The sequence below is a fragment of the Rhinolophus sinicus genome, linkage group LG03, assembly GCF_036562045.2.
Source record: "Rhinolophus sinicus isolate RSC01 linkage group LG03, ASM3656204v1, whole genome shotgun sequence".
NCBI classification, from domain to species: domain Eukaryota; kingdom Metazoa; phylum Chordata; class Mammalia; order Chiroptera; family Rhinolophidae; genus Rhinolophus; species Rhinolophus sinicus.
The window spans coordinates 136,336,485-136,362,109 of record NC_133753.1 but is presented as its reverse complement, the minus strand read 5'-3'; the positions used below and the strand labels follow the sequence as shown (position 1 = coordinate 136,362,109).

Sequence of the window (25,625 nt, the reverse complement as noted above, 5' to 3'; positions counted from 1 at the left end):
TGCCGTGTTCAATCTTAGTTGCAGGGGGCAGAGCCCACCATCCCTTGCGGGACTCGAGGAATTGAACTGGCAACCTTGTGGTTGAGAGCCCACTGGCCCATGTGGGAATCGAACTGGCAGCCTTCGGAGTTAGGAGCACGGAGCTCTAACCGCCTGAGCCACCGGGCCGGCCCCACATCAATTTTTTAAGGGGTGGGAGAAAAGGCTATAAGGTACTATATTTAACCTATTCTAAGGTACACAATTTTTCACAATTTAAAATCTCTAAAATTGCAATGCATCTTACAATTGATAATTACAAAATTCCCTTACACATTGGCAACATTTTTTCTTAATAGTATGCATTTTTTTAAAAAAGCACATTAATAGCATTTTAGAGTTAATGAACTCTCATAGGAGTAGAACATCACCAGACTTAAATGGAGGACAGGAAAGAGACACTTCTGAACAAAGGCATCCAAGTACAGGCTTTGAAGATTAAGTGAGGATTACTTGTATAACAGACTCAGGCAGCTGGCAGAAAATAACCTGCATTTTTCATCAGAGAAGATGAGTCAATAGTCTCCATAAAGTGTTGGTTCTCTGAAAAAATAATAATTATCCTGGAATTGTTCTGTTCTATTCTTTTCATCCTTGAACAGAACTCACTGGGCTAACTAGCCAAATTTTAGTTATCTAACAGATTTTAAATAATTCAGACATGTCGTGTATCATCCATGCCCCCATTACCATTCAAATCAACTAATTTAAAATGTGTTGACTGAATTTCTTTGATCAAAGCAACCCAGAGAATAATGAGCTCTATCATTTGTTACACTCTTACTATCTATTAGGCACTGCATTTGGTTTAAGAGAAAATATTGCCAGAAAAGTCACTATGTATCTTTCTAAACTTGCAAAATCATATATTCAGAAATATAGATTGAAGATGTAACATCTTTTAGCAAGCAAAGGAACATTTTGCAAATTTATCAAAGATTAATTATGAGTATAGCAGCCCCCAAATTAGATTTCTTAGCAATAAAATCATTTAACTACTTACAAGCATGATAGACATAAGTGTGTACCTTTTATAAGTCTTCTATTCATAGGTTAAATCGGGTCAGACTTGCACTCAGTATGGTAGTGTGAACATGCTATTTCTTTTCATTAAGTTCTTTTGTTTGGGAGAATAGTTACTTGAGCTCACCTACATAAGACTTGGGGGCGGGGGGGTATACCCGATAGAGAAGACGTGATCATAATGTAAGAACTGGCATCAGTGAAAGGGATTCGAATCATCGCTCCAAGAACAGGGGCTATAGTTACACTAGTCTCAAGAGATGGAACTGAGGAGTCAATGTGCATCTAACACAGCTTTAAGGACTTCAGGAGCAGGAGTTAGGGGAACTTTATTCTAGTTTTCTGTCATTAGCAGGACTATGACTTGTGTCTCTCTGCTCTGGATCTTTTCTCATGACCATCCCTTTGACCTGCATGACCCTTTTTGGCTCAGGCTGCATCTCCTTCTTTATGACTTTTCCTCTACCTCATTCATAGCTGCATTCTGGGTAACTTCCAGTTAGTTACCTGACTTCTTTCCAAATTCAAATTCCATAAATAAGGATGATAGTCCCAACTGGTACTTCATCCCAGACCCCATCATAATCTCTGACCAGGTTAAGGACCTAAGGATATGGTCCTCAGGTCAGTGCCCACCCCAGGCCAATCAAACTATTACCCTCTTAATTTGCCAGCTTATCCTAGATTCTTGGGGGAGTCAGAAAAGAGGAAAAAATGAACATTATGAGAAAGGAACCTTTACCTTCAACCATAATCTTCGCCCTGCTGCCCTAGTAATGCTGAAATGATTTGTTGTATCTCTACTTGAGTACCAGCAGTTATAGGAATCACGGCAAAGGTACACGTACCATGAATAGACAAAAGAAGATGCCGCTAAGATGGTCACTTCGCTGGCTCTCCTCACAACCAGCCCCATCCTTAGGTGTGGTCAGAAAGGAACCTCGTTAAAGAAACAAAAGGCACCTTTGTTGCCCTCATCACTTAGGAAATTCCAAGGGTTTTCGGAGCTCTGTGCTGGAAAGACCAACTATCTATTTCTTATTATAAATCACAGTATTACACCTGGCAACTAGTTAGGTTGTATTACAAGCTTGCCTGTAATTTTCTTCCTTCCTATAATAATTTATCAGCCATATTTTCCCATGTAAAACTCCTTGGTTGAAAAGAAACCACTTTGGTTCCTCAATATCTGTACGAATCTCAGTGTCCTGTTTCTTAACATCCTGGAGCTCTAGCACAAGTACTGTTGATATAATAAACCCCTAACATCCCACTCCCCTGCAGTAACTCTAATAATCATCACATAGAGTGAGATTTCAGCAATGACTTAAGCAAAAGACTGAGAAACTGTTATGTTGTTTCGATAGCTATGATAAATTTTATAAACCTTACTATTTTAGGGTTTTCCTTGTGCTAGACAGAATTAATTAGAATCTGTTAGCTGTAATTCCAGTGAAATTCTAGTTTTCATTTATCAAAACATATTGAATGCCTACTATGAAAAATTATATTTTTATTATGGCTACTTAAATTTCTTTACCTGCCTTCAAAAGGCAGATAAAAGTTCTATATTAGCTCATCTATGGGCCATTGGTCATTTTATATGGTTTGAAATTTTCCTTATATGGAGTATTGTGTCTCTATATAAAATATTCTTCCTTTCTCCATTGGTATCTGAATTTTTAAAACTCTTAATTGATAGGGTACTACAGAGGTTTTTGCCTCAACTGAAACTTATGAAAACAAGCTTATTAGAAATGTCCAGAACTGCTTCCTAAACAATTATGCCAACTAAATATACTTAAACATTGATTGAGAAAGAGTAGTACTAAGTATTGCTACTTGCCAAGCAGTTAAATAAGATAGAGTAAAGATTTAGAGAAACTGAATTGATTGAATTGTTTAATTTTTAAATCAGCTAATTAAAAAATATAGATTATAATGGATAAGAAATTTCCATCACTCTTAGCTTAGACAGCTAAGATCATAGTTACAATTATTCTTATAATGTGAAAAGATACAGCTGGAAACAATTTAAAACATGAAACTTCAGAAACACATAAGGTGAATATAGGATGTATGTAGTATTTTTAAAATATAAAGATTTATTGATAGGAGAAACTTATAGTAGCTTTGGATTAGAAATACTATTTCTCTTTTTCTAACAGAAAAAAAAAAGACAAAACGCTAGAAAATTCAGAAGTACTAGGAATCCAAAACATCTTTTATTTTGCTAAATGTCTTGTTGTAAGAAAAAGTACCCTTTCTAAATAATCTTAAAGAACATATAGTTGAATATTTATTCTTGTTATTTTTTTCCTGATTTTTGAATTTATAATTCTTGATAACTTTCTTAATAAGATCTCATGTAATTAGTCTCAATATTTACATGACTGAATCTAAAAATTGATTTCCATATTACTTTCCTATGTTTATACAGTGGTACCTCGGTTTTCAAACATAATCTGTTCCGGAAGACCGTCTGAGTTCTGAAACGTTCGAATACCAAGGCACAGTTTCCCCATAGAAAGCAATGTAAAATGGATTAATCCCTTCTAGACCTTTAAAATCAACCCCTAAAACAGCAATTTAGCATGAATTTTACTATCTAATGATACCATAGATCCATAAAATTTACGAAATGTTTGTCAACAGAGACGTTAAAAAACCGAGGTACTACTGTCCTTAGTTTTTGAAACTTTTTTAATACCTTACAGTGTATCTGTCTTTTTGCCCCCTCAGCAATCGCGTGGAAGCATGGACGAGAGATGTTGCTTTCTTACTCAGACAAGAAGGCAGGCCTATGGTTAATCTTATCCCTAAGAAGACTCAAGTGAGAGTAATGGAAGAGGACTGGGAGACTACAGACAGAGCAGTAAATTGGTTAAGAAAAGAAGCGGTTAATAACACTCAACCATTTGTTCTGTATTTGGGATTAAATTTACCACACCCTTATCCTTCACCATCTTCAGGAGAAAATTTTGGATCTTCAACATTTCGCACGTCTCTTTATTGGCTGAAAAAAGTAAGTACTCTATGTGTGCTCAAAAGTAGAATTTAACATTATATCTGTAAGTCACTGGTATTTACTCACTAATTCTTTTATCATATTTAAAGAAAATTTTGAAAATTGTATATTCTCATTAAATCAAATTGACCAACAACTGGTTGATGAAAATTGAAGGGGCAATTTTACAGAAATAAGTGTTACAACTTAGAAACATATTTCTGAATTAGATATATTTACATATAATACGAAGTCTGACAATTAAGTTCGTAAATTTATTGCAATGATGTTGCCAACCATTTTTTATATCAAAGGGATTATTCATTATGAATTTGTACCAACTGGACAGACAGTTAACTAACTACTATTTGGAAGTGCTGAAAATGTTGCGTGAAAAAGTTAGACGACCTGAACTTTACGCCAACAATTCATGGCTCTTGCATCACGACAATGCACCAGCTCACACGGCACTGTCTGTGAGGAAGTTTTTAGCCAGAAAACATATAACTGTATTGGAACACCCTCCCTACTCACCTGATCTGGCCCCCAATGACTTCTTTCTTTACCTGAAGGTAAAGAAAATATTGAAAGGAAGACATTTTGATGACATTCAGGACATCAAGGGTAATACGATGTCAGCTCTGATGGTCATTCCAGAAAAAGAGTTCCAAAATTGCTTTGAAGGGTGGACTAGGCCCTGGTCTCGGTTCATGGCTTCCCAAAGGGAGTACTTTGATGGTGACAGTAGTGATATTCAGCAGTGAGGTATGTAGCACTTTTTCTAGGATGAGTTCACGAATATAATTGTCAGACCTCCGTACATCTATAAAAAGAGAAACTGAAAGACATTCTCTAAGGAGTGCATGCAGTGTTCATTTTGCATAGTTCAGGATCACAAAAATAATCATACAAGCAGAGACTACAAAGAGATCTTTTTTTATTATTATTATTAGTTTCAGGTGTACAAAACAATGTAATAGTTAGACATTTACACCCTTCACAAAGTGATAACAAAAAGATCTTAATAATCAATTGGGGGAAATGACCATTTTTCTAGGACTCTTGAAAACACTGGTGAAAACATTTAAAACTCTTATTTTGGATTACAAATGTATAGGGAAATGAAAAAAATAGTAAAACTAATATTTATTTAATGCACTGTAACTGAAAATACTAGAAACACTGAAAGTTAAAGTGTTTTGGTTTTTGTAAAAAAATATATCAAGAGTAGTTTGAACAGCGCTTGTCTTCTCACTATGTAATTTAGATACAGAGCAAGCATCTTTTCTATGTCTCGGCAAATTGTCATATTCCTTTCTAAATTTGGATCACCTTCCAAAATTTTACCCTTGCACTTTCTTTTTTCTTTTCTTTTTTTTAATTTATTGGGGTGACAATTGTTAGTAAAATTACATAGATTTCAGATGTACAATTCTGTATTACATCATCTATAAATCCCATTGTGTGTTCACCACCCAGAGTCAGTTCTCCTTCCATCACCATGTATTTGATCCCCCTTACCCTCATCTCCCACCCCCCACCCCTCCCCTTATCCTCTGGTAACCACTAAACTATTGTCTGTGTCTATGAGTTTTTGTTTCTCATTTGTTTGTCTTGTTCTCTTGTTGTTTTTGGTTTATATACCACATATCAGTGAAATCATATGGTTCTCTGCTTTTTCTGTCTGACTTATTTCGTTTAGCATCATAATCTCAAGATCCATCCATGTTGTCACAAATGTTCCTATATCATCTTTTCTTACTGCCGAATAGTATTCCATTGTGTATATATACCACAACTTCTTTATCCATTCATCTATCGAAGGACATTTTGGTTGTTTCCATGTCTTGGCCGCCGTAAACCAAGCTGCAATGAACATTGGAGCACATGTGTCTTTATGTATAAATGTTTTCAGATTTTTTGGGTAGATACCCAGGAGAGGGATTGCAGGGTCATATGGCAATTCTACCCTTGCACTTTCAATGTTGTGATATATTTCTGAGAGTTCCTTTAATGTGAAGATTTTTGCCACTGTCACTTCCTCTAGGTCATGTTTATCCTTTCTTTGCAGTGACCTTTCTCATTTATATAAATAAATGTATCTTCAGTAAGTTTCTCTGGCTGCACATCTAGTGTATCAAATGGCTGCCAGTAGTGTCAACATTTCCAGGTCAGCTATTTCTTCTGTAACTGCAGTTAACGTTTGATTCAAATTTTATTTCCAGTGTTACCACTTTTTACTTCTTTATTGTACATTCACCTTTGTTGACCAATTCCCTCTTTTGATTATCTATTTTTATACAATGTCACATGAATTTATCACTGGGGACAGGAAGCAGCACAATTTTACTGTCTATGTATATATTGAATAAAAGACATGCAGTGACCAGAGACAGACTTTGAAAGAAATGACCTGATTAGTCACTGATTGCAATACACATCTCTAATTTATATAGTGATTTACAGATTAAAGAGCTAGCAGCATAGGAATGTGAAAGTTTGTATTTTATGCAATAACTGACAGTTAATATACCTTGGTAACTAAAATTGAACCCTGTTGTTGAGGGACTGGTGTTATTTAACTGAACTGTGGTAACTGAAATCTGTACATATCTGAACCATGCAAAGGCAGGGCTGCCTGTGTTTTTAAATGTTATCACCTTAAATCAAATTTAAGTTACTTTAAAAACTCGGATCAGAAACACTCTTTAGTGCACCCTATTTTAAAGGAAATAATGTCAGAGTTCTAAATACATCATGTCTTCTTAAAAAGTTCTAACTGGTTCCATCTAGAAAAATTTGTCTGGAGTCAGTGCTAGCCTAATGAAATGAGTCAAATAACTTTTAAGTAAATAGTAAGTAGATACTTGAATTTTTTAAAGTTATGTGACTAAAAGATATATATGACTTAAGTCTAGTCTTAATTGTTTGCACCAAAACTGTAAGCATTTATATATATTAAAAAGTTGTATTTGTTTTTAACAAACATTTGGCTCTCTCACTAGATATTGCCATTTTTACTAGTGAACTATGGGAAAAAGGAGTCTAGAGTCTCTGGTTGTTTCTGAAATTTGAATTGATCATACAACTATATTAAAGTGCATGGACACTTTTTCTATACTGTGTTTTTTTCATTACCCATATAATTTTTAAAATAACTTTTACAACTGTCTCACTATATATAAGATATTGATATATATATAATACCTTTTGCGTTATTGTGAGTATTAACAGTTTGTTCCTAATTTATGTATTTGATTTACTATTTTCTTTACATAATTCATAACCATTCTTTTCCACTATCCTAAGTAATTAAAGTATGTATACCTAGTTCACCATACATAATTGTTGGAGGAGAGGAATATGACTACTTTGTTTTTCTTCCCTTTTTAGGTGTCTTATGATGCCATCAAAATCCCAAAGTGGTCGCCTCTGTCAGAAATGCACCCTATAGATTATTACTCTTCTTACACAAAAAACTGCACTGGGAAGTTTACAGAAAAGGAAATTAAGACTATTAGAGCATTTTATTATGCTATGTGTGCTGAGACAGATGCCATGCTTGGTAGGTAGTATAATTAATAAGCAATTACATGAAGAAAAAGTACAATAGTTTAAAAAAAAAACTCTTATGCTGGTTGGTAACTCGTACGAACATCCTCAGATCATTTCATATAAAAGTTGCTTAGATATTTCAGGTTTAAGATTCTGACTCTTGATACATATAAAAATTGGATAATTTACATTAATAGTAGATAAAGCCTTTTCTATTTTAATTATTAATAAATGTTTAGATTTGTTCACACATACAGGGTCATAGAAGGCTGTATTATCTGCTTAAACCAAAACCTTTTTCCAGCTTTAATCAGTAATGAGTTCAGGCATACCTCTTCTAATTGCACTTCACAGATGGGTTTGTTTTTTCACAAATTGAAGGCAAGACCCTCTACCAGCAAAAAGATTACAACTCACTTTATTATGATACTCACTTTATTGTGGTGGTCTGGAACCGAACCAGCAATATCTCTAAGGTATGTCTGTACTCAGCCCAACAGGGATACACATGTGACAGATAATGGTAAGGCAGCTTAGGTTCTAGGAGACGAGACAGTGTAGTTGTAGAATCTTGTAACTTCTCCCAGACTTGTAATAACTGCAAAACAAATCCATTTTCCCCAGATGCTTTAGAGTAAGGCTTAACTAAAGGGAAACTCAGTTTCCCCAGGTATATTCTGGTCCAGAATGATGCTGAATTTCCTTCTCGAATTCGGCTCAAAACAAAATCTGTCTCCATAAGATGATAGTCAACAAAATGTTTTGCCCACTCACTTGTAGAGTTATGGCAATTTCCTCTTCAGATGTGGAGAAACCCCTGGTTTAAAAAAATTACCGTTTTAAAGCAGTTCTTTTCATAAAACCATATAATTTATTTTGCGGCACGTTGGAATGGAGCATAATTGCATTCACAAGGTATAGGCAGCATCTCTTCTGTACAAAGTAAACCTCAGGAGTGAAGAAATGAATGGCTGTTTCTTAAAAAGCAATAGAAAATAGAAAAGTAGAAAACAGAAAGGAAAACAGCCGTATGGATAAATTACTTATAATGTAGCAAGTATAATATGTATTAAAACAGCCGTAAGGACTTTCCAATTACTCAATCTTAAATGCAAATAAGATTTTATGTAACTTTCTGTAATCCCAAATCCACACAAATGTTGAACTGTATTTATGTATTTTCTGATGTTAGTGATATTCATGAATTTGCACCCTGGGCATCTCTTTTGAAAGTTTGCAGCTAACCATCCATCCCTATCGACTAAAGTGAAATAGCATATAATGTTGTGGCAGGGAGCATGGGAATACTACTCTTGAAATCTCTTCAGGAAAAAAAAAAAATGCAGCAGCTCACTTCAAGTTACAAATTTATGAAATATATTGTATCCTTGTGGTTAAATCTACAACTGGTCTGGTCACCAAATAGTATTACTGTTCACTGTGTTTGTTCAACAAACATGTCATACCTCCTACGTGTCAGGCAGTACTCGTATGTTGGGTACTGGTGGTATTAAGTTGAATATTATCGCGAAATCATACATTAATTAAAAACACTGTAGGACTTATCTCAGGGCCTTGATGTTCACTCTTCCCTCTGCCAGGGATGCCCTTCTCTTTGCTTTTTACATGGCTGGCTGTTGTCAGTCAGCTCTCAGCTCAGATATCACCTCCTGTGGGAGATCTTCCCAAGCACTCTAAGTTAGTATCCCAGCCCCATCATCCTACGTACTCTGTACCTTGTTTGTTTACATCATAATCTTTAATTATTTTGTCTATTTACTTGTTTTCTGTCCATCTCCTTTGAAGAATATGAGCTTCATGAGGGCGGGGAAGTGTTATTCAGCCTTCCATCCTAGCTGCCTACCGTGTTTCTCCGAAAATAAGACCTAACCGGACCATCAGTTCTAATGAATCTTTTGGAGCAAAAATTAACATAAGGGTCCGGCCCGGTGGCTCAGGCGGTTACAGCTCCATGCTCCTAACTCCGAAGGCTGCCAGTTAGATTCCCACATGGGCCAGTGGGCTCTCAATCACAAGGTTGCCAGTTCAATTCCTCGAGTCCCACAAGGGATGGTGGGCAGTGCCCCCTGCAACTAAGATTGAACACGGCACCTTGAGCTGAGCTGCCGCTGAGCTCCCGGATGGCTCAGTTGGTTGGAGCACGTCCTGTCAACCACAAGGTTGCCGGTTCGACTTCCGCAAGAGATGGTGGGCTGTGCCCCCTTGAACTAATAACGGCAACTAGACCTGGAGCTGAGCTGCACCCTCCACAACTAAGATTGAAAGGACAACAACTTGACATGGAAAAAAGTCCTGGAAGTACACACTATTCCCCAATAAAGTCCTGTTCCCCTTCCTCAAAAAATTCTTTAAAAAAAAAAAAAGAAGGGTTTCCATCTCTTAAAAAAATATATAAGGCCTGGCATTATATTGTATTATATTATATTATATACCCAGTCTTATAGTAATATAAGACCGGGTATTATATTACACCTGGTATTATATTATAGTAAAATAAGAACAGGTCTTATATTAATTTTTGCTCCAAAAGACGCATTAGAGCTGATTGTCTGGCTAGGTCTTATTTTCGGGGAAACACAGTAGCTTTGTATCCATAGTGCCTGCCACATGGTAAGAACTCAGTAAACATTTGTTGAATGAGTGCAAACACCAGCAATTATAATACGCTGTTGTAACTACAGCAGCTACAAGTCGTAGGAGTCTTGGAGGACAGGGTGATGCACTCTCCCTAGAGGAGCTGGAAATGCTTCACCAGGTAGGAAATGCTGGAACTTGGTCACAGGAAGAATGGATGTTTGCCAAATAGATGGTGAGAGAAAGGGCATTTGACACAGAAGGCACAGTATGTACAGAGGCAAGAAAGTCTTAACTAATTATTATTAGTTCCGGGAATACTACGTTGTTTAGGATTGTGAACCTTAAAGGTCTAAGGGGGTGCTGAGGGTGCTGAGCCTTTGTGTGTCGTGCTTAAGAAGTAAACAATGGGAAGCTGTGAAAAAGAGTTAAGCTGGGCTGTGACATGATCAGATATTTTAGAAAGAGATCCACCAGACTGGTGCAAGGGATATGGTGGAAGGGAAAGAGGCGTGGAGGCAAGAAGACCAATTCGGAAGCGATTACAATTGTGCAGTCGAAAGATCCTGATGGTCTGAACTCTGTAAATAACTCCACAGAGCAGTGCGTCTCAGTTCTGACCGGACCTCTGAGTCACCTGTGTTGGTTTTTATTTTTGTTAGTAATAACACAGACCCCTGTATCCCAGATTCAGGAACTGCCAAAATAGGGATGACTCCTCTGTCTGGACTCTACCTTACTGCGATTCTCATAATTACAATGAGAAGGAAGTTTCAGGACACTAAGAAACAGGGACTGATCAGAGCAATTTTACTGTCCAGGTATTTCCTGCCTAAGAACATGCTAAATCACATTCATACACTGTCTGTACGGCTGCCAGCCCTTCTTCAAAGGTAGGAGCTCCATAACCGTCAGCCAACTTCATGGGCCTGATCTGGCGAATGGGGACTTGGGAGCAATGGTAGAAGGAAGGAGAAGTTCTGACCCCTTTAATTACCTCCCATTAGGCAGAAATTGTGGGTCAGTGTGATATCAATCCTTACATCCTCTGAGACATGTACAGTGCTGACATCCAGACTTGTCTTTCTATTTCCATTCGAGTCAATGAAGGGAAAATTTCCCCCTATTTTCCTGTAGAAACAAAGAAAGGAAGCCAGTGTGACCTCCAGATAAAGAAACTATCCTAAAGGTGTTGTATTTTCTCCTTCCTCTCTCAAGTCTGTTAACAGAGGAACAGCCACGTGAAACTTGGTGTAACGCAGTACTTAAGAACAATAGGTAATTTGATGTTAAGAAGCATCCGGACAAATTCTTACAGGGTAGGGTTGTTATAAACTTATTGATAGAATAAAAATGAACTAAAAGGTAATGAATATTTATCATGATTTATATTGTAGGTGAAATTATTTTGGCTCTTCGCCAGTTAGAACTTCTTCAGAAAACTATTGTCATATACACCTCAGACCACGGAGAGCTGGCCATGGAACATCGTCAGTTTTATAAAATGAGTATGTACGAAGCTAGTGCCCATGTTCCACTCTTGATAATGGGGCCGGGAATTCAGGCCAACCTACAAGTATCAGATGTGGTTTCTCTTGTGGATATTTACCCTACTATGCTTGGTAAGTAATGCAATTCTGTAAATATTTATTTGTAATAATGCTGGAGAATAAATAAGCAAAGCAGTCAGAGGCTCGGCTGACTTGTTTATAATCTTGAGCAGCTCATTTACCTGTGAATCAAATCCATATCTGAAACATGAACACAGTATTCCTCAGCTTCCTTTGGCCTTCACTCACTGCAGTTATTTTTCCTTCAAAAGATTCACAATCAGGATATGACTATAGAGTAAGCCATGTAAAATTTTCAGGTTCATAGTTTTAGAGATATGATTTGTATATCGTTTGATTCTCTACCTCCACCTCCCTGAAATGAAATATTTCTCGAGTATTTCATCCATTTTGAAACTACTTTGTACAGTGTTAGAAAAGTCTCTTAATCTGATGCTATGAATATATTTTTCCTGAGAATCTTTAGATTGTTCAGTACTATCTGCTTTACTAGCTTCTTAATGTCTATGAGCATAGCCATAGGTCTGAAAGGACATTTGCATAGTGGTAGTTAGCAGTGTTGAGTCAAATACCGCCGTCATCAGATTTGGAGGGGATAATATAGAACTGCTAGTTTCTATCTAATTTGGCAGAGTACTTTAAATTCAATGACATTTAAATATTGTAATTCCACCGTTCTAAGGCACCATCAATCGCAGAAAGTACCATCAATTTATAAATAGGTTTTGGTGAAAGAAAAAGAAACATAACATAATATATGTAGTATATATATTAAAAGGTGAAGGAAGTGTGTCTGAAAATCAAGAAATAAGAGGGTTCTTTTTATCTCCCTCCTTCCGCTACTAAGTATTTCCCTTCATTTAACTAGACTATTCCAGGGTCTTAAATTTCTTTACAGTTAATTGATATCAGTGCCCTTTCCTTTTCTCTTTAATTTCACATCCCTTCTTATATGTTTTTGAATGCACTTCTTTGTTGTTCCTTTGCCTGATGTATATTTTTAATCTCTTCAATGTCTTAGTCATCATTTGCTATTTCTGCTGCATCCCAAAGCTGTTTCATGCTGAGCCATATCTCTGCCACTTTCCGACTCCATCCGTTTTTAGCCAATCCCTATTACTTTTCCTCATTTCTGTTTTCATAAGAAATGTACATGTAACTTATGTATGTGTGTAAGTACCTCTTATCCTCTTTGTAATTTTATGAATACATGCTTATGTATATTGGCATTTCTTTACAGCCTCCTCTTCCAGGGTTCCCTCCTCTAGAACTCGCCCAACCCTCCCCATTTGCAATGAAAAACCTCCTGAGGATCCTCATATTTGCTTAACTTTTTAGCCTTGTTCTATTTTCTTGAGGTACAATGACCAGACTGCAAAAGGTGATAAAAGGTTGGGGTGATTATTTCTCAGTTTTTCCCTCAATATATTTCATAGTGATAGCTGGCATTGTTTGGTTTTTTTTGACTCTGGCAGCTCAATAATCCGGTATGTTTAGGGAGCTGTCTACACTACCTCTTTGTCTGGTCCACTCATCCTATCACCTTATATGGTAGTCGATTAATATGCATTGTTTAAATCATTATTCTTTAAATACTGTTTTATATTTGCCCACAATGCAAATTTCCTACTTTATAATCTTGAGATAAAAATAGTATGTACTCTATTTTATTAAATATATGTGCATATCCAATTCTAAAATTCCAATTTTAGAAAATAACCTATAAAGAAAGATTTATCTCCATGGATATTTATTATAGAATTATATTTTAAAAAATAGAAGCTATATGAATATCTAGTAGTAATAGATTGGGTAAAAACTAGTCAATTTTATTTTAAAAGGTGAAATGATATGTGAAAATGGCCCCCATTTTATTAGTGAAAAGAAGATGTAGTCTGGGTCGTTTCAAAATAGTCATGGGGATGTAAAGTACAGTATGGGGAATATAGTGAATAATATTGTAAAATCTATGTGTAGTGTCAGGTCGGTGCTGAACTTATCGTGGGGATCACTTCATAAATTATATAAATGTCTAACCACTATGCTGTACACCTGAAACTAATATAAAATAATGTTTAATGTCGACTATAATTGAAAAAAATAGTCACTGGGATATAAAGTAAAGTATAAGGAATATAATCAATAATATTGTAATAACTATGTACAGTGTCAGATGTGTAATACTTACTGGGGTGATGGCTTTGTGAGATATATAAGTGTCTATTCACTATGTTGTTTTGTACACCTGAAATTAAACAATACTGTATGTCAACGGTAATTGGAAAATAAAGTTTTAAAAAGCAAACAAAAACTATGTGAACAAGGGTTTTTGTTGTATTTTGTTTTGTCTGTTTGCGTATTGAGATAGTGACTATTGTCCACATAGCACTATTGGGCAGTAAAAGGATACTGTTAACAATTATACTGGGATAACCAGGTGTAAACTAAGTCTATTGTCTTACTGAACAGCCTTACCAGCCAACAAGGCAAAGAGAATTCTCATGGTCTATGTTTAATGTGATGTCCGATTCAGCCTTTTAAAATGAAACCGCTCACTTCTGGAAGTGTTTAAAGCTCCTTTAGTATGCTGTGGGATAGCATGTTCTATTTTACCTCTGCTTAATAAGTGAACTTACACAGAGTTTGATAAAGTATCTACAAAGGACTTCATATTTTGCAATTCTTCTAACCAATTAGGAGCTTAAAATAGATATAAAACAATCTATTCTTATAATTCTAAAGGTCCTTTTTTTATCAGCTTAGCCATAGCTATATTATTTTGTATGAATCCAATTTACACACAGCGAGTATGGGATTAAACAACAATTGTCACCCCAATAAATTAAAAAAAAAAAATTCTCAGGTCAAAGCCTCAAGCCAGAATTCTTCTTCCCATCCATTCTATGGGCTTTAGAACTATCATATAAAAAAAATGGTGATTTGAAAACCTTAAGTAGAAAGATTTTGAATAGGAAAAACCAATTTGGATTTCTGTTTTAATAAACCTGTCTTACTATAAAAAGCGTGCTGAAATTTAAGATGCTACAATGCTTTATAAAAATCTGAGTTTACAATAGTTTTTTAAAGGTATTTTAAAAGAGTGTTTTATTTTCTATAAATTGATATTTAATGATAAAGTAGGAAGAGTATACTTAGTCTATTTATCTTGTAGGTCCTTTATAGTGTACTATCACATTATTATTTTCTAATACCAGCAGAAAAGTGCCATTTTTATTCAAAGGAATTTTTTATATTATTAAAGTTGACATCATTATTTCAGAGATTATTCTTTTACAATTACTCCCTAAAATATTTTCTTCTCCAATAACCTCGTATCAGGATCCTTTAGCTCAGTTATAAATAAAGGTAGTCTCATTTTAAAATTAAAATTGTTTCGATTTTCTTTTTTAAACTTATGTTCATGTAATTTATTTTCTTTTAATAGTTGATTGTTTTGTAAAATACCTGCCTTCCTTTTCCATAAAAGATGAATCCAGACTTTTTTGAATTGTGAAAATTTAATTATATAAAAATACAGTTGTGTGTAAAAGAATGTTTAGTTGCTAGTGATTTAAACTGCAAAAGCTTCATTGTTACAGGATCTTAGTGGAGGATTGGGAGGGGCATTCTACAGAGACTATTTTGTTTTAGTTTATTTTTTTATTTTTCAATTACAGTTGACATACAATATTATTTAGTTTCAGGTGTGCAGCATAGTGATTAGACATTTATGTAACTTACAAAGTGATCACCCCATTAGTCTAGTACCCACCTGACATCATACATAGTTATCACAATATTGTTGACTCTGTTCCCTGTGCTGTACTTTACATCGCTGTGACTGGGGGCTATCTTTCTATTTGTAACTGAGAATTTGTACATCTTAATCCTTTCCCCTTTTTTACCCATCCCCCCCAACCCTATTCCCATCTGGCAACTATCAGTTCTCTGTATCTATGAGTTTGATTCTGTTTTGTTTGTTCATTTATTTTGTTTTTACATTCTACATATAAGTGAAATCATATGGTATTTGTCTTTCGCTGTCTGACTTATTTCACTTAGCATAATACCCTCTAGGTCCATCCATGTTGTCACAAATGGCAAAAGGGAGCCCTCATGCACTGTTGGTGGAATTACAAATTGGTATGGCCTATTTTGTTTTTATTGGTTGAAAAGTATTGAGGAGTTGAATAACTACAGTACAGTAAGACCTGTAGTATAGTACTGAAGAGTCCGGAGATGCTGGACTGCCTGCATTCAAATCCCTCCTTCAGAATTTACCAATTGTATGGCCGTGGGAAATTTACTTAATATCTTTGGTCTTCGATTTTTCTTATCAATAAAATGGAAATAATAGTGACTATTCTATGTTTTAGAACAATGACTGGAACATGCATAGTAAGCAATGAAATGTTAGATGTTATCATTAACATTTTTTATTCCTCTTAGGTATGCCCTTCAAATATATGTAGTTTGCATCACTGCCATACCAGTCTAATCCTTTACCTACCCATATGGTCAGGAGGAAATATAATCTTTTCTCTCTGCAGGAGACCCTCACATAGATCAGGAGTGCGTTTGTACCCGTTACTGCTTTAAATTTAAGTCCCTTTATTAAGAATCCTGCAGTTACTTTTAATCTTTGCTTATACTGCCAAGAAAGATGAAATTTACTTAAAGTGGAATTAGAACGACAGATTTGCCAGAAGAAACAAATACAGAAAATTGTTTTAAACAATGATCAATGAGCTTTTTGAAAATCAGTCTAAGCTAAAGTGCTTTTAAGGAAATTATTGATAAATATCTGAGAAATGAATACCCAGTTTCCTGAGGCACAGAAATTTTAATAAATGTAGGGTATTTATTAAATACTATGGATATTTGATATGAGTTTTAGTCTTTGACATCAATTTACAAAGACACATTATCCTACTGATAATATACAGGAAACAAGTCATCATTAGCTCGTGCCTGGACTCCTGCAATAGCTTCCTAACTCCTACCTTCAACCTGTACCCACGTTTAATCAGTTCACCATACAGTACTTAGCATCAGACCACGTCACACTTCTTTCTGTTCAAAAAACACCCTCTACCGGTTTCCCATTTCCCTTCAATCCAGGATTTCTAACTGGGCCTGGGAGTCCAACAGGATCTCTCCCCCTCCCCAGTTCAGCTTTTACAATTTACCCCTCACTTTCTCTGCTCCAGCCATACAGGACACCTCAGTGTTTTGGGAACGAACCAAGCAAGTTTCTGCCTCAGGGTCTTTCTACTAGCTATTCCCTGGGCTAATGCCCTTCCCCCAGATCTCTGTCCATAGGGCTCACTTTGGCCCTTTTTCAGGTCTCTATTTAAATGTTACTTCATCAGAGAGGCCTTCCTCGACCACCCTATATAAAACAGCACGTAAACATACCTGCCATCATTCTCTGTCTCCCTTATCTTGCTTTATTTTTCTTCAATACACTCCTTATTACCATCTGACCTATTTGTTTGCTTGTCTCCCCGTATTGGAACATAAGTTCTAAGAGAGCTTTGGGTTTTTTTTTTCCTCTTTGTTGAATAAATGAAAAAACTTAATACTTAAACTCTTATCCCAGCTTACTACTTACTTCTCACATAAACACAGGAGAATCACGTAAATTTTCTTCGTCTATCAAGCTTCTTTAGGAAACTTAGGCTAAGAATAGACATGAAATAAGGTATTTCTAAGTATCAGGGGTTATGAAAATGCTAGATGCAGGAACTTCCCACTCATGACTATATGCCAGTTGGTTCCTGCTTCCCAACCATCTTCCAAGTCCTCTCCTCTCGCTTCCTGTGCCTGGCTAGTGGTGCCACCTGATGGCTGACACACAGACCAGCCCGACCCAGCCTATTTCCTGGCCACTTTCTTCCCTTACAGTAGTAGACCTTGCAGTAAGAAGCCTACTGCCTTATGGTGCAATTCCTTTCATCGTGGGCAGCCCCTTCCTCTCATGCACGTCCTCTTGAATGTCTGTGCTCCTACTCCTTTTGTTTTTAACCAGTTATCTCTGAACTAGTTCTCTCTTCTTTCCCTTTCTTTCTTTTCCTAGATAGTCTCTCTCTCTCTCAAAAGTCCCGGATTATGACTGGCTGGAAGAAGATTAGTACTTATAGTATGCCCATTCCAAAGAAATGGAAGATACGAAGTTTTTAATTAAGTTATATGTAAAACAGGTATCTTCAGAAGACTTACAGCAGTCTATGTCCACTTCCTTATTCTGCTTTAATGAAACTGCTTTTCCTCAAATACTTACAGTCAAGTTAAATTAATTTTCATATTCAATTTTGTTTAATATCTAGCATTGCAGATATATTACTTTCTATGTTTTACTGGAAATATTTAATTATAACTTAAAACATGGAACATTGCAACCAGAAAAGGGGTGGAGAGGGCAACTGCAGACTCATTTTGGAAATATGTCAACTACCCATTCATAATTAATGGTAGTTTTTCTATAGGAAAAAGTTCCAAAAAATATCTTAAAAGCAATTATATTACATTATAATAAAAATGCAACTTCTTTTTAAGTTAGGCATTGCTCATGCTGGTGTTTTATATGTCTGTATTGAATAAGGAAAAAATAAGTTATTTTTCTCTAAACCAGTATAATCTAGGATTTCCCAACATATGCTCTGCAGAATACTAATCCCTCAAGATACTACTGAAGAGTAAAAAAGTTCTTTCATCAAATAACTTTGGGACATATGGCATACTATATACTTCAAGGTTTATGTTACAGATCAGCAATGGATTTACATCTACAATAAATTTACCATTTAATTTTAACCATTGTTTGCAAACATATATGACTACTAAATCCCTTTTTCATGTAGGTCTTGTTAATATACTGTGGAACAAATGTGAGAAACAGCTGTCATTAATCATTCAGAAGTAAAGGACTAATGATATTTACTAATATTTGTTGAGGATTTTCTATGTGCCAGCCACTGGTCTCAGAATTTTGCATAAATTATCATATTAAACCGAAAATAAGCCTATGAAATACAAGATCATTATTATTGTCTTTTTATAGAGGAGAAAACTGAGGTTCAAAGTGGGTAGTAATTACATGCTCAAGGTCATGGCTAGTGGAATAAGCACTTGGATCTAGGCAGTCTATTTACAAAATCCATACTCTCTAGTCTCTGTGACCTTTGTGTCAGTTATGAATGTTCAACTAATGAAAGAATGAGTTGTTATAAAATACTGTATTATTTTTGTTACATAGATATTGCTGGAATTCCTTTGCCACAGAACTTGAGTGGATATTCTTTGTTGCCACTGCCATCAGAAACGTTTAAGAACGAACACCAATTCAAACGCCTACGTCCGCCCTGGATTCTGAGTGAATTCCACGGGTGCAATGTCAATGCTTCCACCTACATGCTTCGAACCAACCAGTGGAAGTATATAGCCTACTCTGACGGTGCTTCAGTATTGCCTCAACTCTTTGGTAAATGTGTTAATACATTTTTTAAGTGTAGTATGATGTGTAATGAGCTGACCTACATAGCATTGTCTAAAAGATCCGCTAACCATGGTTTTAAAAGTAAGTATCCACTGCTTCTCAGCATCTGAATTCAAGAGCAAATACCCTACGGCTTTTGATCTGGGTCTCAAGATTGAAACCACTGTTTTCTCTGATCAAGGTGTCTTCTAATATTCATGGTTATCTTTTCCAATCAGTAATCAGCACCCTCTCATTACCTTGGTTTCAGCTGTTCTAAAGGATTGATACCGCTATCTTAGGAAGCCTGACATTCTACATATATTATTTAATGTTCACTCCAACCCTATAAGAAGATACCATTATCCTCATTGTATAGAGAAGACTAGGAATCAAAGGGATTCACATACCTGTGCAGCATTGGGATTTCAACCAACGTCTAACTCCAAAATCCGTGCTCCTTTCACCCTACAATAATGCCCTTTAGCTTCGCTATTCTATGAATTAATTTTAAAGCATTTAAAATAAATTTTAGAATTTTAATTCTAACCTTATTAGAATTAAGGTTTCATTTATCCTTTGCCCCCTTTTGGCACATAAAATAATGTGCTAAAGCCATTGTTAATATTCATTTCTCCCTCAGTTTCCTTCCCAATTACAAATGTCAAAATGATTAACTCAAAATAATTCTTTAGCGGCCAAACTGATTAAATCCCTTAACTCTAAGAGCAGCAGATTCTTGGCTTCAAAAGGAAGTCCTTACAGTATCATCCCGATGAGTAATGGGCATCGCTTGCTTGTTCACTGCTCATGTTCTGCAAAAAGCAGATGTGACAGTCAAAGAATCAGTGGGTGAGCCTGCCTTTCCTGTCCTCTCTGGGGTTTTACTAACTTCCCTTCTCCAAAGAGGTGCCATCTAAAGTCACCCAACAAAGTCACAAATGTCTTCAGGGGTCTTCTAACTAATGCACTCAAATAAGTCTATAGAGGTTTTCCCCTCAACATGCATTGTTCATTTACTAGCTTAAGTAAAATGTCATAAGAGATGTGATGTGCTATTTTTCCAATTAGATTGGCATCCTGTCTCCCTGCATCATCGGTAATAAGGGTGTTTATGTTACATGAAATATTTATCATTATTTTCTTGATGGTAATGATTGAGAGAAGTTTTCATTTCCATGGCTATTTGCTCCAACAGACAGTACTGGTGAATCTAACTTTTAAAAACCAAAGCACAAAATGCTAATGTGTACAAAAAACTAGGAGTAAGTGAAGTTGCAAGAACATGACTTGGCTATATAAAGAATTCTTATAGCTGGAAAGTTTGGGGCTGTTGAACTGGGACAATATAAGCATTACTTTTTTTTTTCTCTGCATGTCAAAGTAAGCAAGGCATCAAAATTAGGAAGAATTGGGGCTAAGCCAGCTCACTAGTAATAAGGTTTCTGTTTCTGCCATCTACGTAAGAATGGATAAGAAGTATGTTTCTGCCATCTAAGTAAGAATGGATAAGAAAAAAATGGGATAACAGGATGATGGTAGGAAGGAAGATAATTTAGACATACATTTAGAGGGGTGTTTAACTTTTGGTATATGATTTTACCATTTATACTATCCTTCATCTTACTGTACTAAGGGGAACTGAAAATAAAAATGAATTGTAATACATTATCTGTCACAGAATAACAACATTGTAATGTTTTTGTCGTAGGTAACTATTTTAACAGGTACTTTTTTTCTTTCAGATCTTTCCTCAGATCCAGATGAATTAACAAATATTGCGACAAAATTTCCAGAAATTACTTATTCTTTGGATCAGAAGCTTCGTTCCATTATAAATTACCCTAAAGTTTCTGCTTGTGTCCACCAATACAATAAAGAGCAGTTTATCAACTGGAAACAAAGTATAGGGCAAAACTATTCAAATGTTATAGCAAACCTGAGGTGGCATCAGGACTGGCTGAAAGAACCAATGAAGTATGAAAGCGCGATTGATCAGTGGCTTAAAACCCATACTATCCAAACAAAATTTGAACAAAAATAAGAAAATAATGTTCCAGAGCTACAAAGAAATATTAAAAGATCATGATTAATTACGTTTTAAATATTAGTTATAATAATTACTAATTATTTTGACTTTTAAAAAATATATTCTATTTTTAAAGAAAAAACAATCATTATAGAATTATATATTTTCAAAAATGATTACTATCAACAACTTATTCTTACCAATGTCTAACAACTTAATGGAAGTAGTAAAAGAATGGAAGCAAATAGTATAATATAAAGTTATATTCTTCTGAATAATATGGAATATAGAATCTTTTAACAATTACTGATTACTTATGAATTACTTATGAACCATAAAGTAGCTATTTGTATTTGATGGTGTCTGATGAGTTATTTGCATCTGATGGGACATGGACCATTTACGTGTATTTGATAGGAGTATTTGAGGGCCATAAACCCTGGATATGGGTATATTTAAATAAGTAATAGGTGGGGAAATGCACCGACTGTTCTCCATGGGGAGACATTGTCACTCCCCAGTCTCTAATGGAGGCCTGTGTGTGAAACCTAATTTGGGATGGAAGGCCTCCATCACTGCAGAAGGCTTTTCGAGTCCCCCAGCCACCCGGTTCCCCTTCCTGGAGGCCACTAATGTAACCGCCTTCCTGTGTGTTCTTTTAGAGACAGAACATGCATCTACAAACAGACTTTATATTCCCTTTTTCCCCCACCACAAATGGTAGCATACTATGTAAAATGTTCTGCATCTTGATATTTTTTCCACTTAACAATAGATATCTAGAAGTAAAATTGCTACGGCAAGACTGTATCTAGCAAAATTATGCTAAATACTACCAAATTACCCCTAAAGAAGTTATAACAACTTAAACTCTCACCAGCAATGCATGCCCTCACGTCCTTTGCCAACCTGATAGATTAAAAATATACTATTTTTATCTTTTTCTTTTTATGAATAAGTTAGATCATATTTTCATATACTTAATAATCATAGGAATTTCCTTTATTCTTTGCCTATTTTTCTGTTGGTTGTTGGTCTTTTTTATTGCAGGCATGCTTTAGATATTAGCCGTTTGTCTGTAAAAGAAGCTGCAAATTATTTCCTTTTGTAATTTATTTTTTGACTTTTTTCTAGTGTTTTTTGGCATGTAGAAATTGGTATTTTAAAATTATCAAATTTATGAATCTTGTTTTTTGTGGCTTTAGGATTTTATATCATATATATTTAGAATGGTCTTCCCCACTTACCTTCTGTCAGAGATTTATTTTTCATCCTTAGATCCTGATCCATCTGGAACATATTACAAATTAGAGATATAACTTTAGTTTGTTTTTTTAAGATGGCTACCCAATTGACCTTTTATTGAGTAAACTAACATTTATTCCATTGATTAGAAACATATTTTATATAACATATCATTATATAACATATTTTGTTGAGTAAGTTATTTTTTCCTCTATTGCTTTGAAATGTCATTTTATCATATACCAAGTCTCATTTACATTTGGATCCTTTCAGAACATTTTTTATTTTGCAGTGGACCATTCTATTTTATTTATTAACGTAGTAGTCAATATCTGGTCAGACTAGTCCCTTTGCATCCATTTTCTTTTTCAGAACTGCTACTCTTGCTAACTTATTTTTTTCCATACAAATTTGGAATATGTTTGTCTAGTTCCAAAACTGAAAAATCATGTTAGTCTTTTTATGAAATCACATTAAATTTATAGCCTAATTTAGAGAGAATTGAATTCTTTACGATATGCAAATTATTCTAAAGAAGAGTATGCTTCACGTCTTCTTTTATAACGCACAGTAGTAGTCTACGTTTTCTTCATATAGAGCAGTTTTTTCATAAAGATTTTCAGAAAGCTGGGACCTTTAAAAAAATTGCACCTAGGCCCCAACCCACACCAATTGATTTCGAATTCTAGGGATGGTACCTGGGCGCTGTTTTGTTCTTACTGTTGTTCTGTTTAAACCCTCCAGCTGAGGGTCCTAATGTGTAGTCAGAGGTGAGCTCATTCTTAGTTGTTTTACCATTTGTTGTTGGTGGTGCTATTTTAAGTGGATCTTTCTTCCATAATATCTTTTAATTGGTTGTTTTTTATGCAAACTCTATTTCTATATATTTATTCTGTACCAAACCACCATATTGTTTATAATGGTTTTTCAGTTGGTATCATATTTTCCAGAAACAAAAGCGTATCTTCATATAATAATTTTCAAACTGTCTTTGAAATTTTCTTTATGAGCCAGTTCATGTCCTCTACTTTATCATTCTTCAGTGAATTTGTATAAACTTATCTTTGTAGTTATATATGAATATTAAGGTTGGGACAATTCTTACTGGCTGTGAAACCACATTATAAATCACTGAATCAAACTAAGACCTTGGTGTTGAGGGGCCATGAGCAAGTAAGAGATGTCACAACACAAAGTAGGTGGAAGAAGCTCAAGGGGGAAACCAGAACTATTCCCTTCTACACTGGTTATATATTCTGTGTATGTGTGTATGTTTACAATTATGTGTATTAAACTCTCACATAAGATTTTTAGCCCTTTTTTTATTTTAAAGTTACAAAGCAGGATCTTAAATAATTCTTAGGTCATAAAACTAGTTATATGCTATTTTGAAAAGAAGAAAACATATACATATATGAAAACATATACATATATGTACATGTAACACAACCAAAACTACATTCAGAAGAATACGCTTAACCTTTTTATCATTAAGACAAAATAAAAATAAATAAGCTGTTGAATTTGGGAAGACAGAAAACAAAACAAGCATAAATTTTGTAATGTTTCTGTTAAAAAACTGGTATCCTTAAATAATGATTCAAGAGTTCTGCTTCCACCCAGCGTACAGAAAACCGCAAGGGAATACTGGTCCCATGTTAACAAAAACCAAAAGGGGAGAGAAAGCTAGGTCATCTACAAAATCAAAACTCTTTTGGAGTCTCCCAGAGGACTGAGGATACAAGGTACCAGGTGAATCAAAGAAAGAAAAAAATGGAGAAAAATGGAGCAGAGCATCCAAGAGCTGTGGGACAACATGACATGGTAAATGTATGTATGTAATTGAAATCACAGAAGGAGAATAGAGGTTGGGAAAATGTCAGAAGAAATATCTGAAAAGAATTTCCTAAAACTAGTGATAGAAAATAAATCACCACCCTAAATGTTTAGAGAAGCCCAAATAGAATATAGACAAAAGAAAAGGCACCTAAGCATATAGTCAAATTGATGGAAAATACAGATAAGGAGAAAATCTTGGAGGCAACCACAGAAAAAAGAAACATACAAAGGAACAAAAATAAGAATTAAAACAGATTTCTCATGAAAAACTATGCAAACCAGAAGACAATGGTGCAACTTCTTTAAAGTACTGAAAGACAAATTGTCATCCTAGAATTCTACGTACCCAGCAAAAATATTTTTCAAAAATGAAGGTGAAATTAAAGCTTTTTACCACACACACACACACACACACACACACACACACACACACACATATCTGAGAAAATCTGTTGCCAGCACACCTGGACTATAAAGAAATTTTAAAGGATGTTCTTCAATCAAAAAGAATATGATGCCAAATGGAAATACGGATTTACACAAAGGGAGAAATAGGAACACTTACACATTACTGGTGAGAATGTAAAATGGTGCATTCTCTCTGGAAAATAGCTTAGAAGTTCCTCAAAAAGTTAAACATAGAATTACTATATTACCCAGTTATCCAGAAATTCCACTCCTAGGTATATAACCCAGAGAACTGAAAAAAAGGTGTTTGAAGAAAAACTTGTACACAAATGTTCACAACAGCATCATGCACAATAGTCAAAAAGTGGAAACAACTCAGATGTCCATTAACTGATAAATGCATAAACAAATGCAGTAAATCCATACATTGGAATCTTATTTGGCCACAAAGAAGAATGAAATACTCTTACATATTACAATATGGATGAAACTTTAAAACATTATGCCTAGTATAAAAATGACACAACGACTATATACTGTATTACTGCATTTACATGTAATGTCCAAAATACACAAATCCATAGAGATAGAAAGTAAATTAGTGGTTTCAAGAGCTAGGGGAAAAAGGGAATGTGTGTGGGTTTCCTTTTTTGGAGTAATAAAATTTTCTAGAATTAAACAGAGGTTATGGTTGCACAAACTTGTGAATATATGAAACAGAACTTAATTATATATTTTAAAGGTTGAATTTTATGATATGTGAATTACCTGTCAGTTTAAAAATGAAGAAATAACAATAAAACACTCTTTTTTCATATATAAGAACGATAAAAATTA

General features: G+C 35.0%; 1 protein-coding gene and 1 long non-coding RNA gene across 3 annotated transcripts in view; one reads left to right on the top strand and one right to left on the bottom strand.

The window, feature by feature from the left end:
- ARSK (arylsulfatase family member K) overlaps nt 1–23,848 on the top strand; it is a 37,714-nt gene extending 13,866 nt beyond the window's left edge. The window contains exons 4-8 of the mRNA XM_019727891.2: nt 3,805–4,087; nt 7,463–7,634; nt 11,617–11,841; nt 19,049–19,273; nt 21,013–23,848. Of these exons, the coding sequence (XP_019583450.1) occupies nt 3,805–4,087; nt 7,463–7,634; nt 11,617–11,841; nt 19,049–19,273; nt 21,013–21,311 (1,204 nt within the window). The 3' untranslated portion in view covers nt 21,312–23,848. The remainder of the gene's footprint in view (nt 1–3,804; nt 4,088–7,462; nt 7,635–11,616; nt 11,842–19,048; nt 19,274–21,012) is intronic.
- The window catches only part of LOC141570682 (uncharacterized), a 41,144-nt gene continuing 23,882 nt past the window's right edge, over nt 8,364–25,625 (bottom strand). For both annotated transcript variants that reach the window (XR_012494988.1, XR_012494989.1), the window contains exons 3-4: nt 22,544–22,586; nt 8,364–11,350 (exon numbers count right to left, since the gene is read on the bottom strand). This is a non-coding gene — a long non-coding RNA (uncharacterized LOC141570682). The remainder of the gene's footprint in view (nt 11,351–22,543; nt 22,587–25,625) is intronic.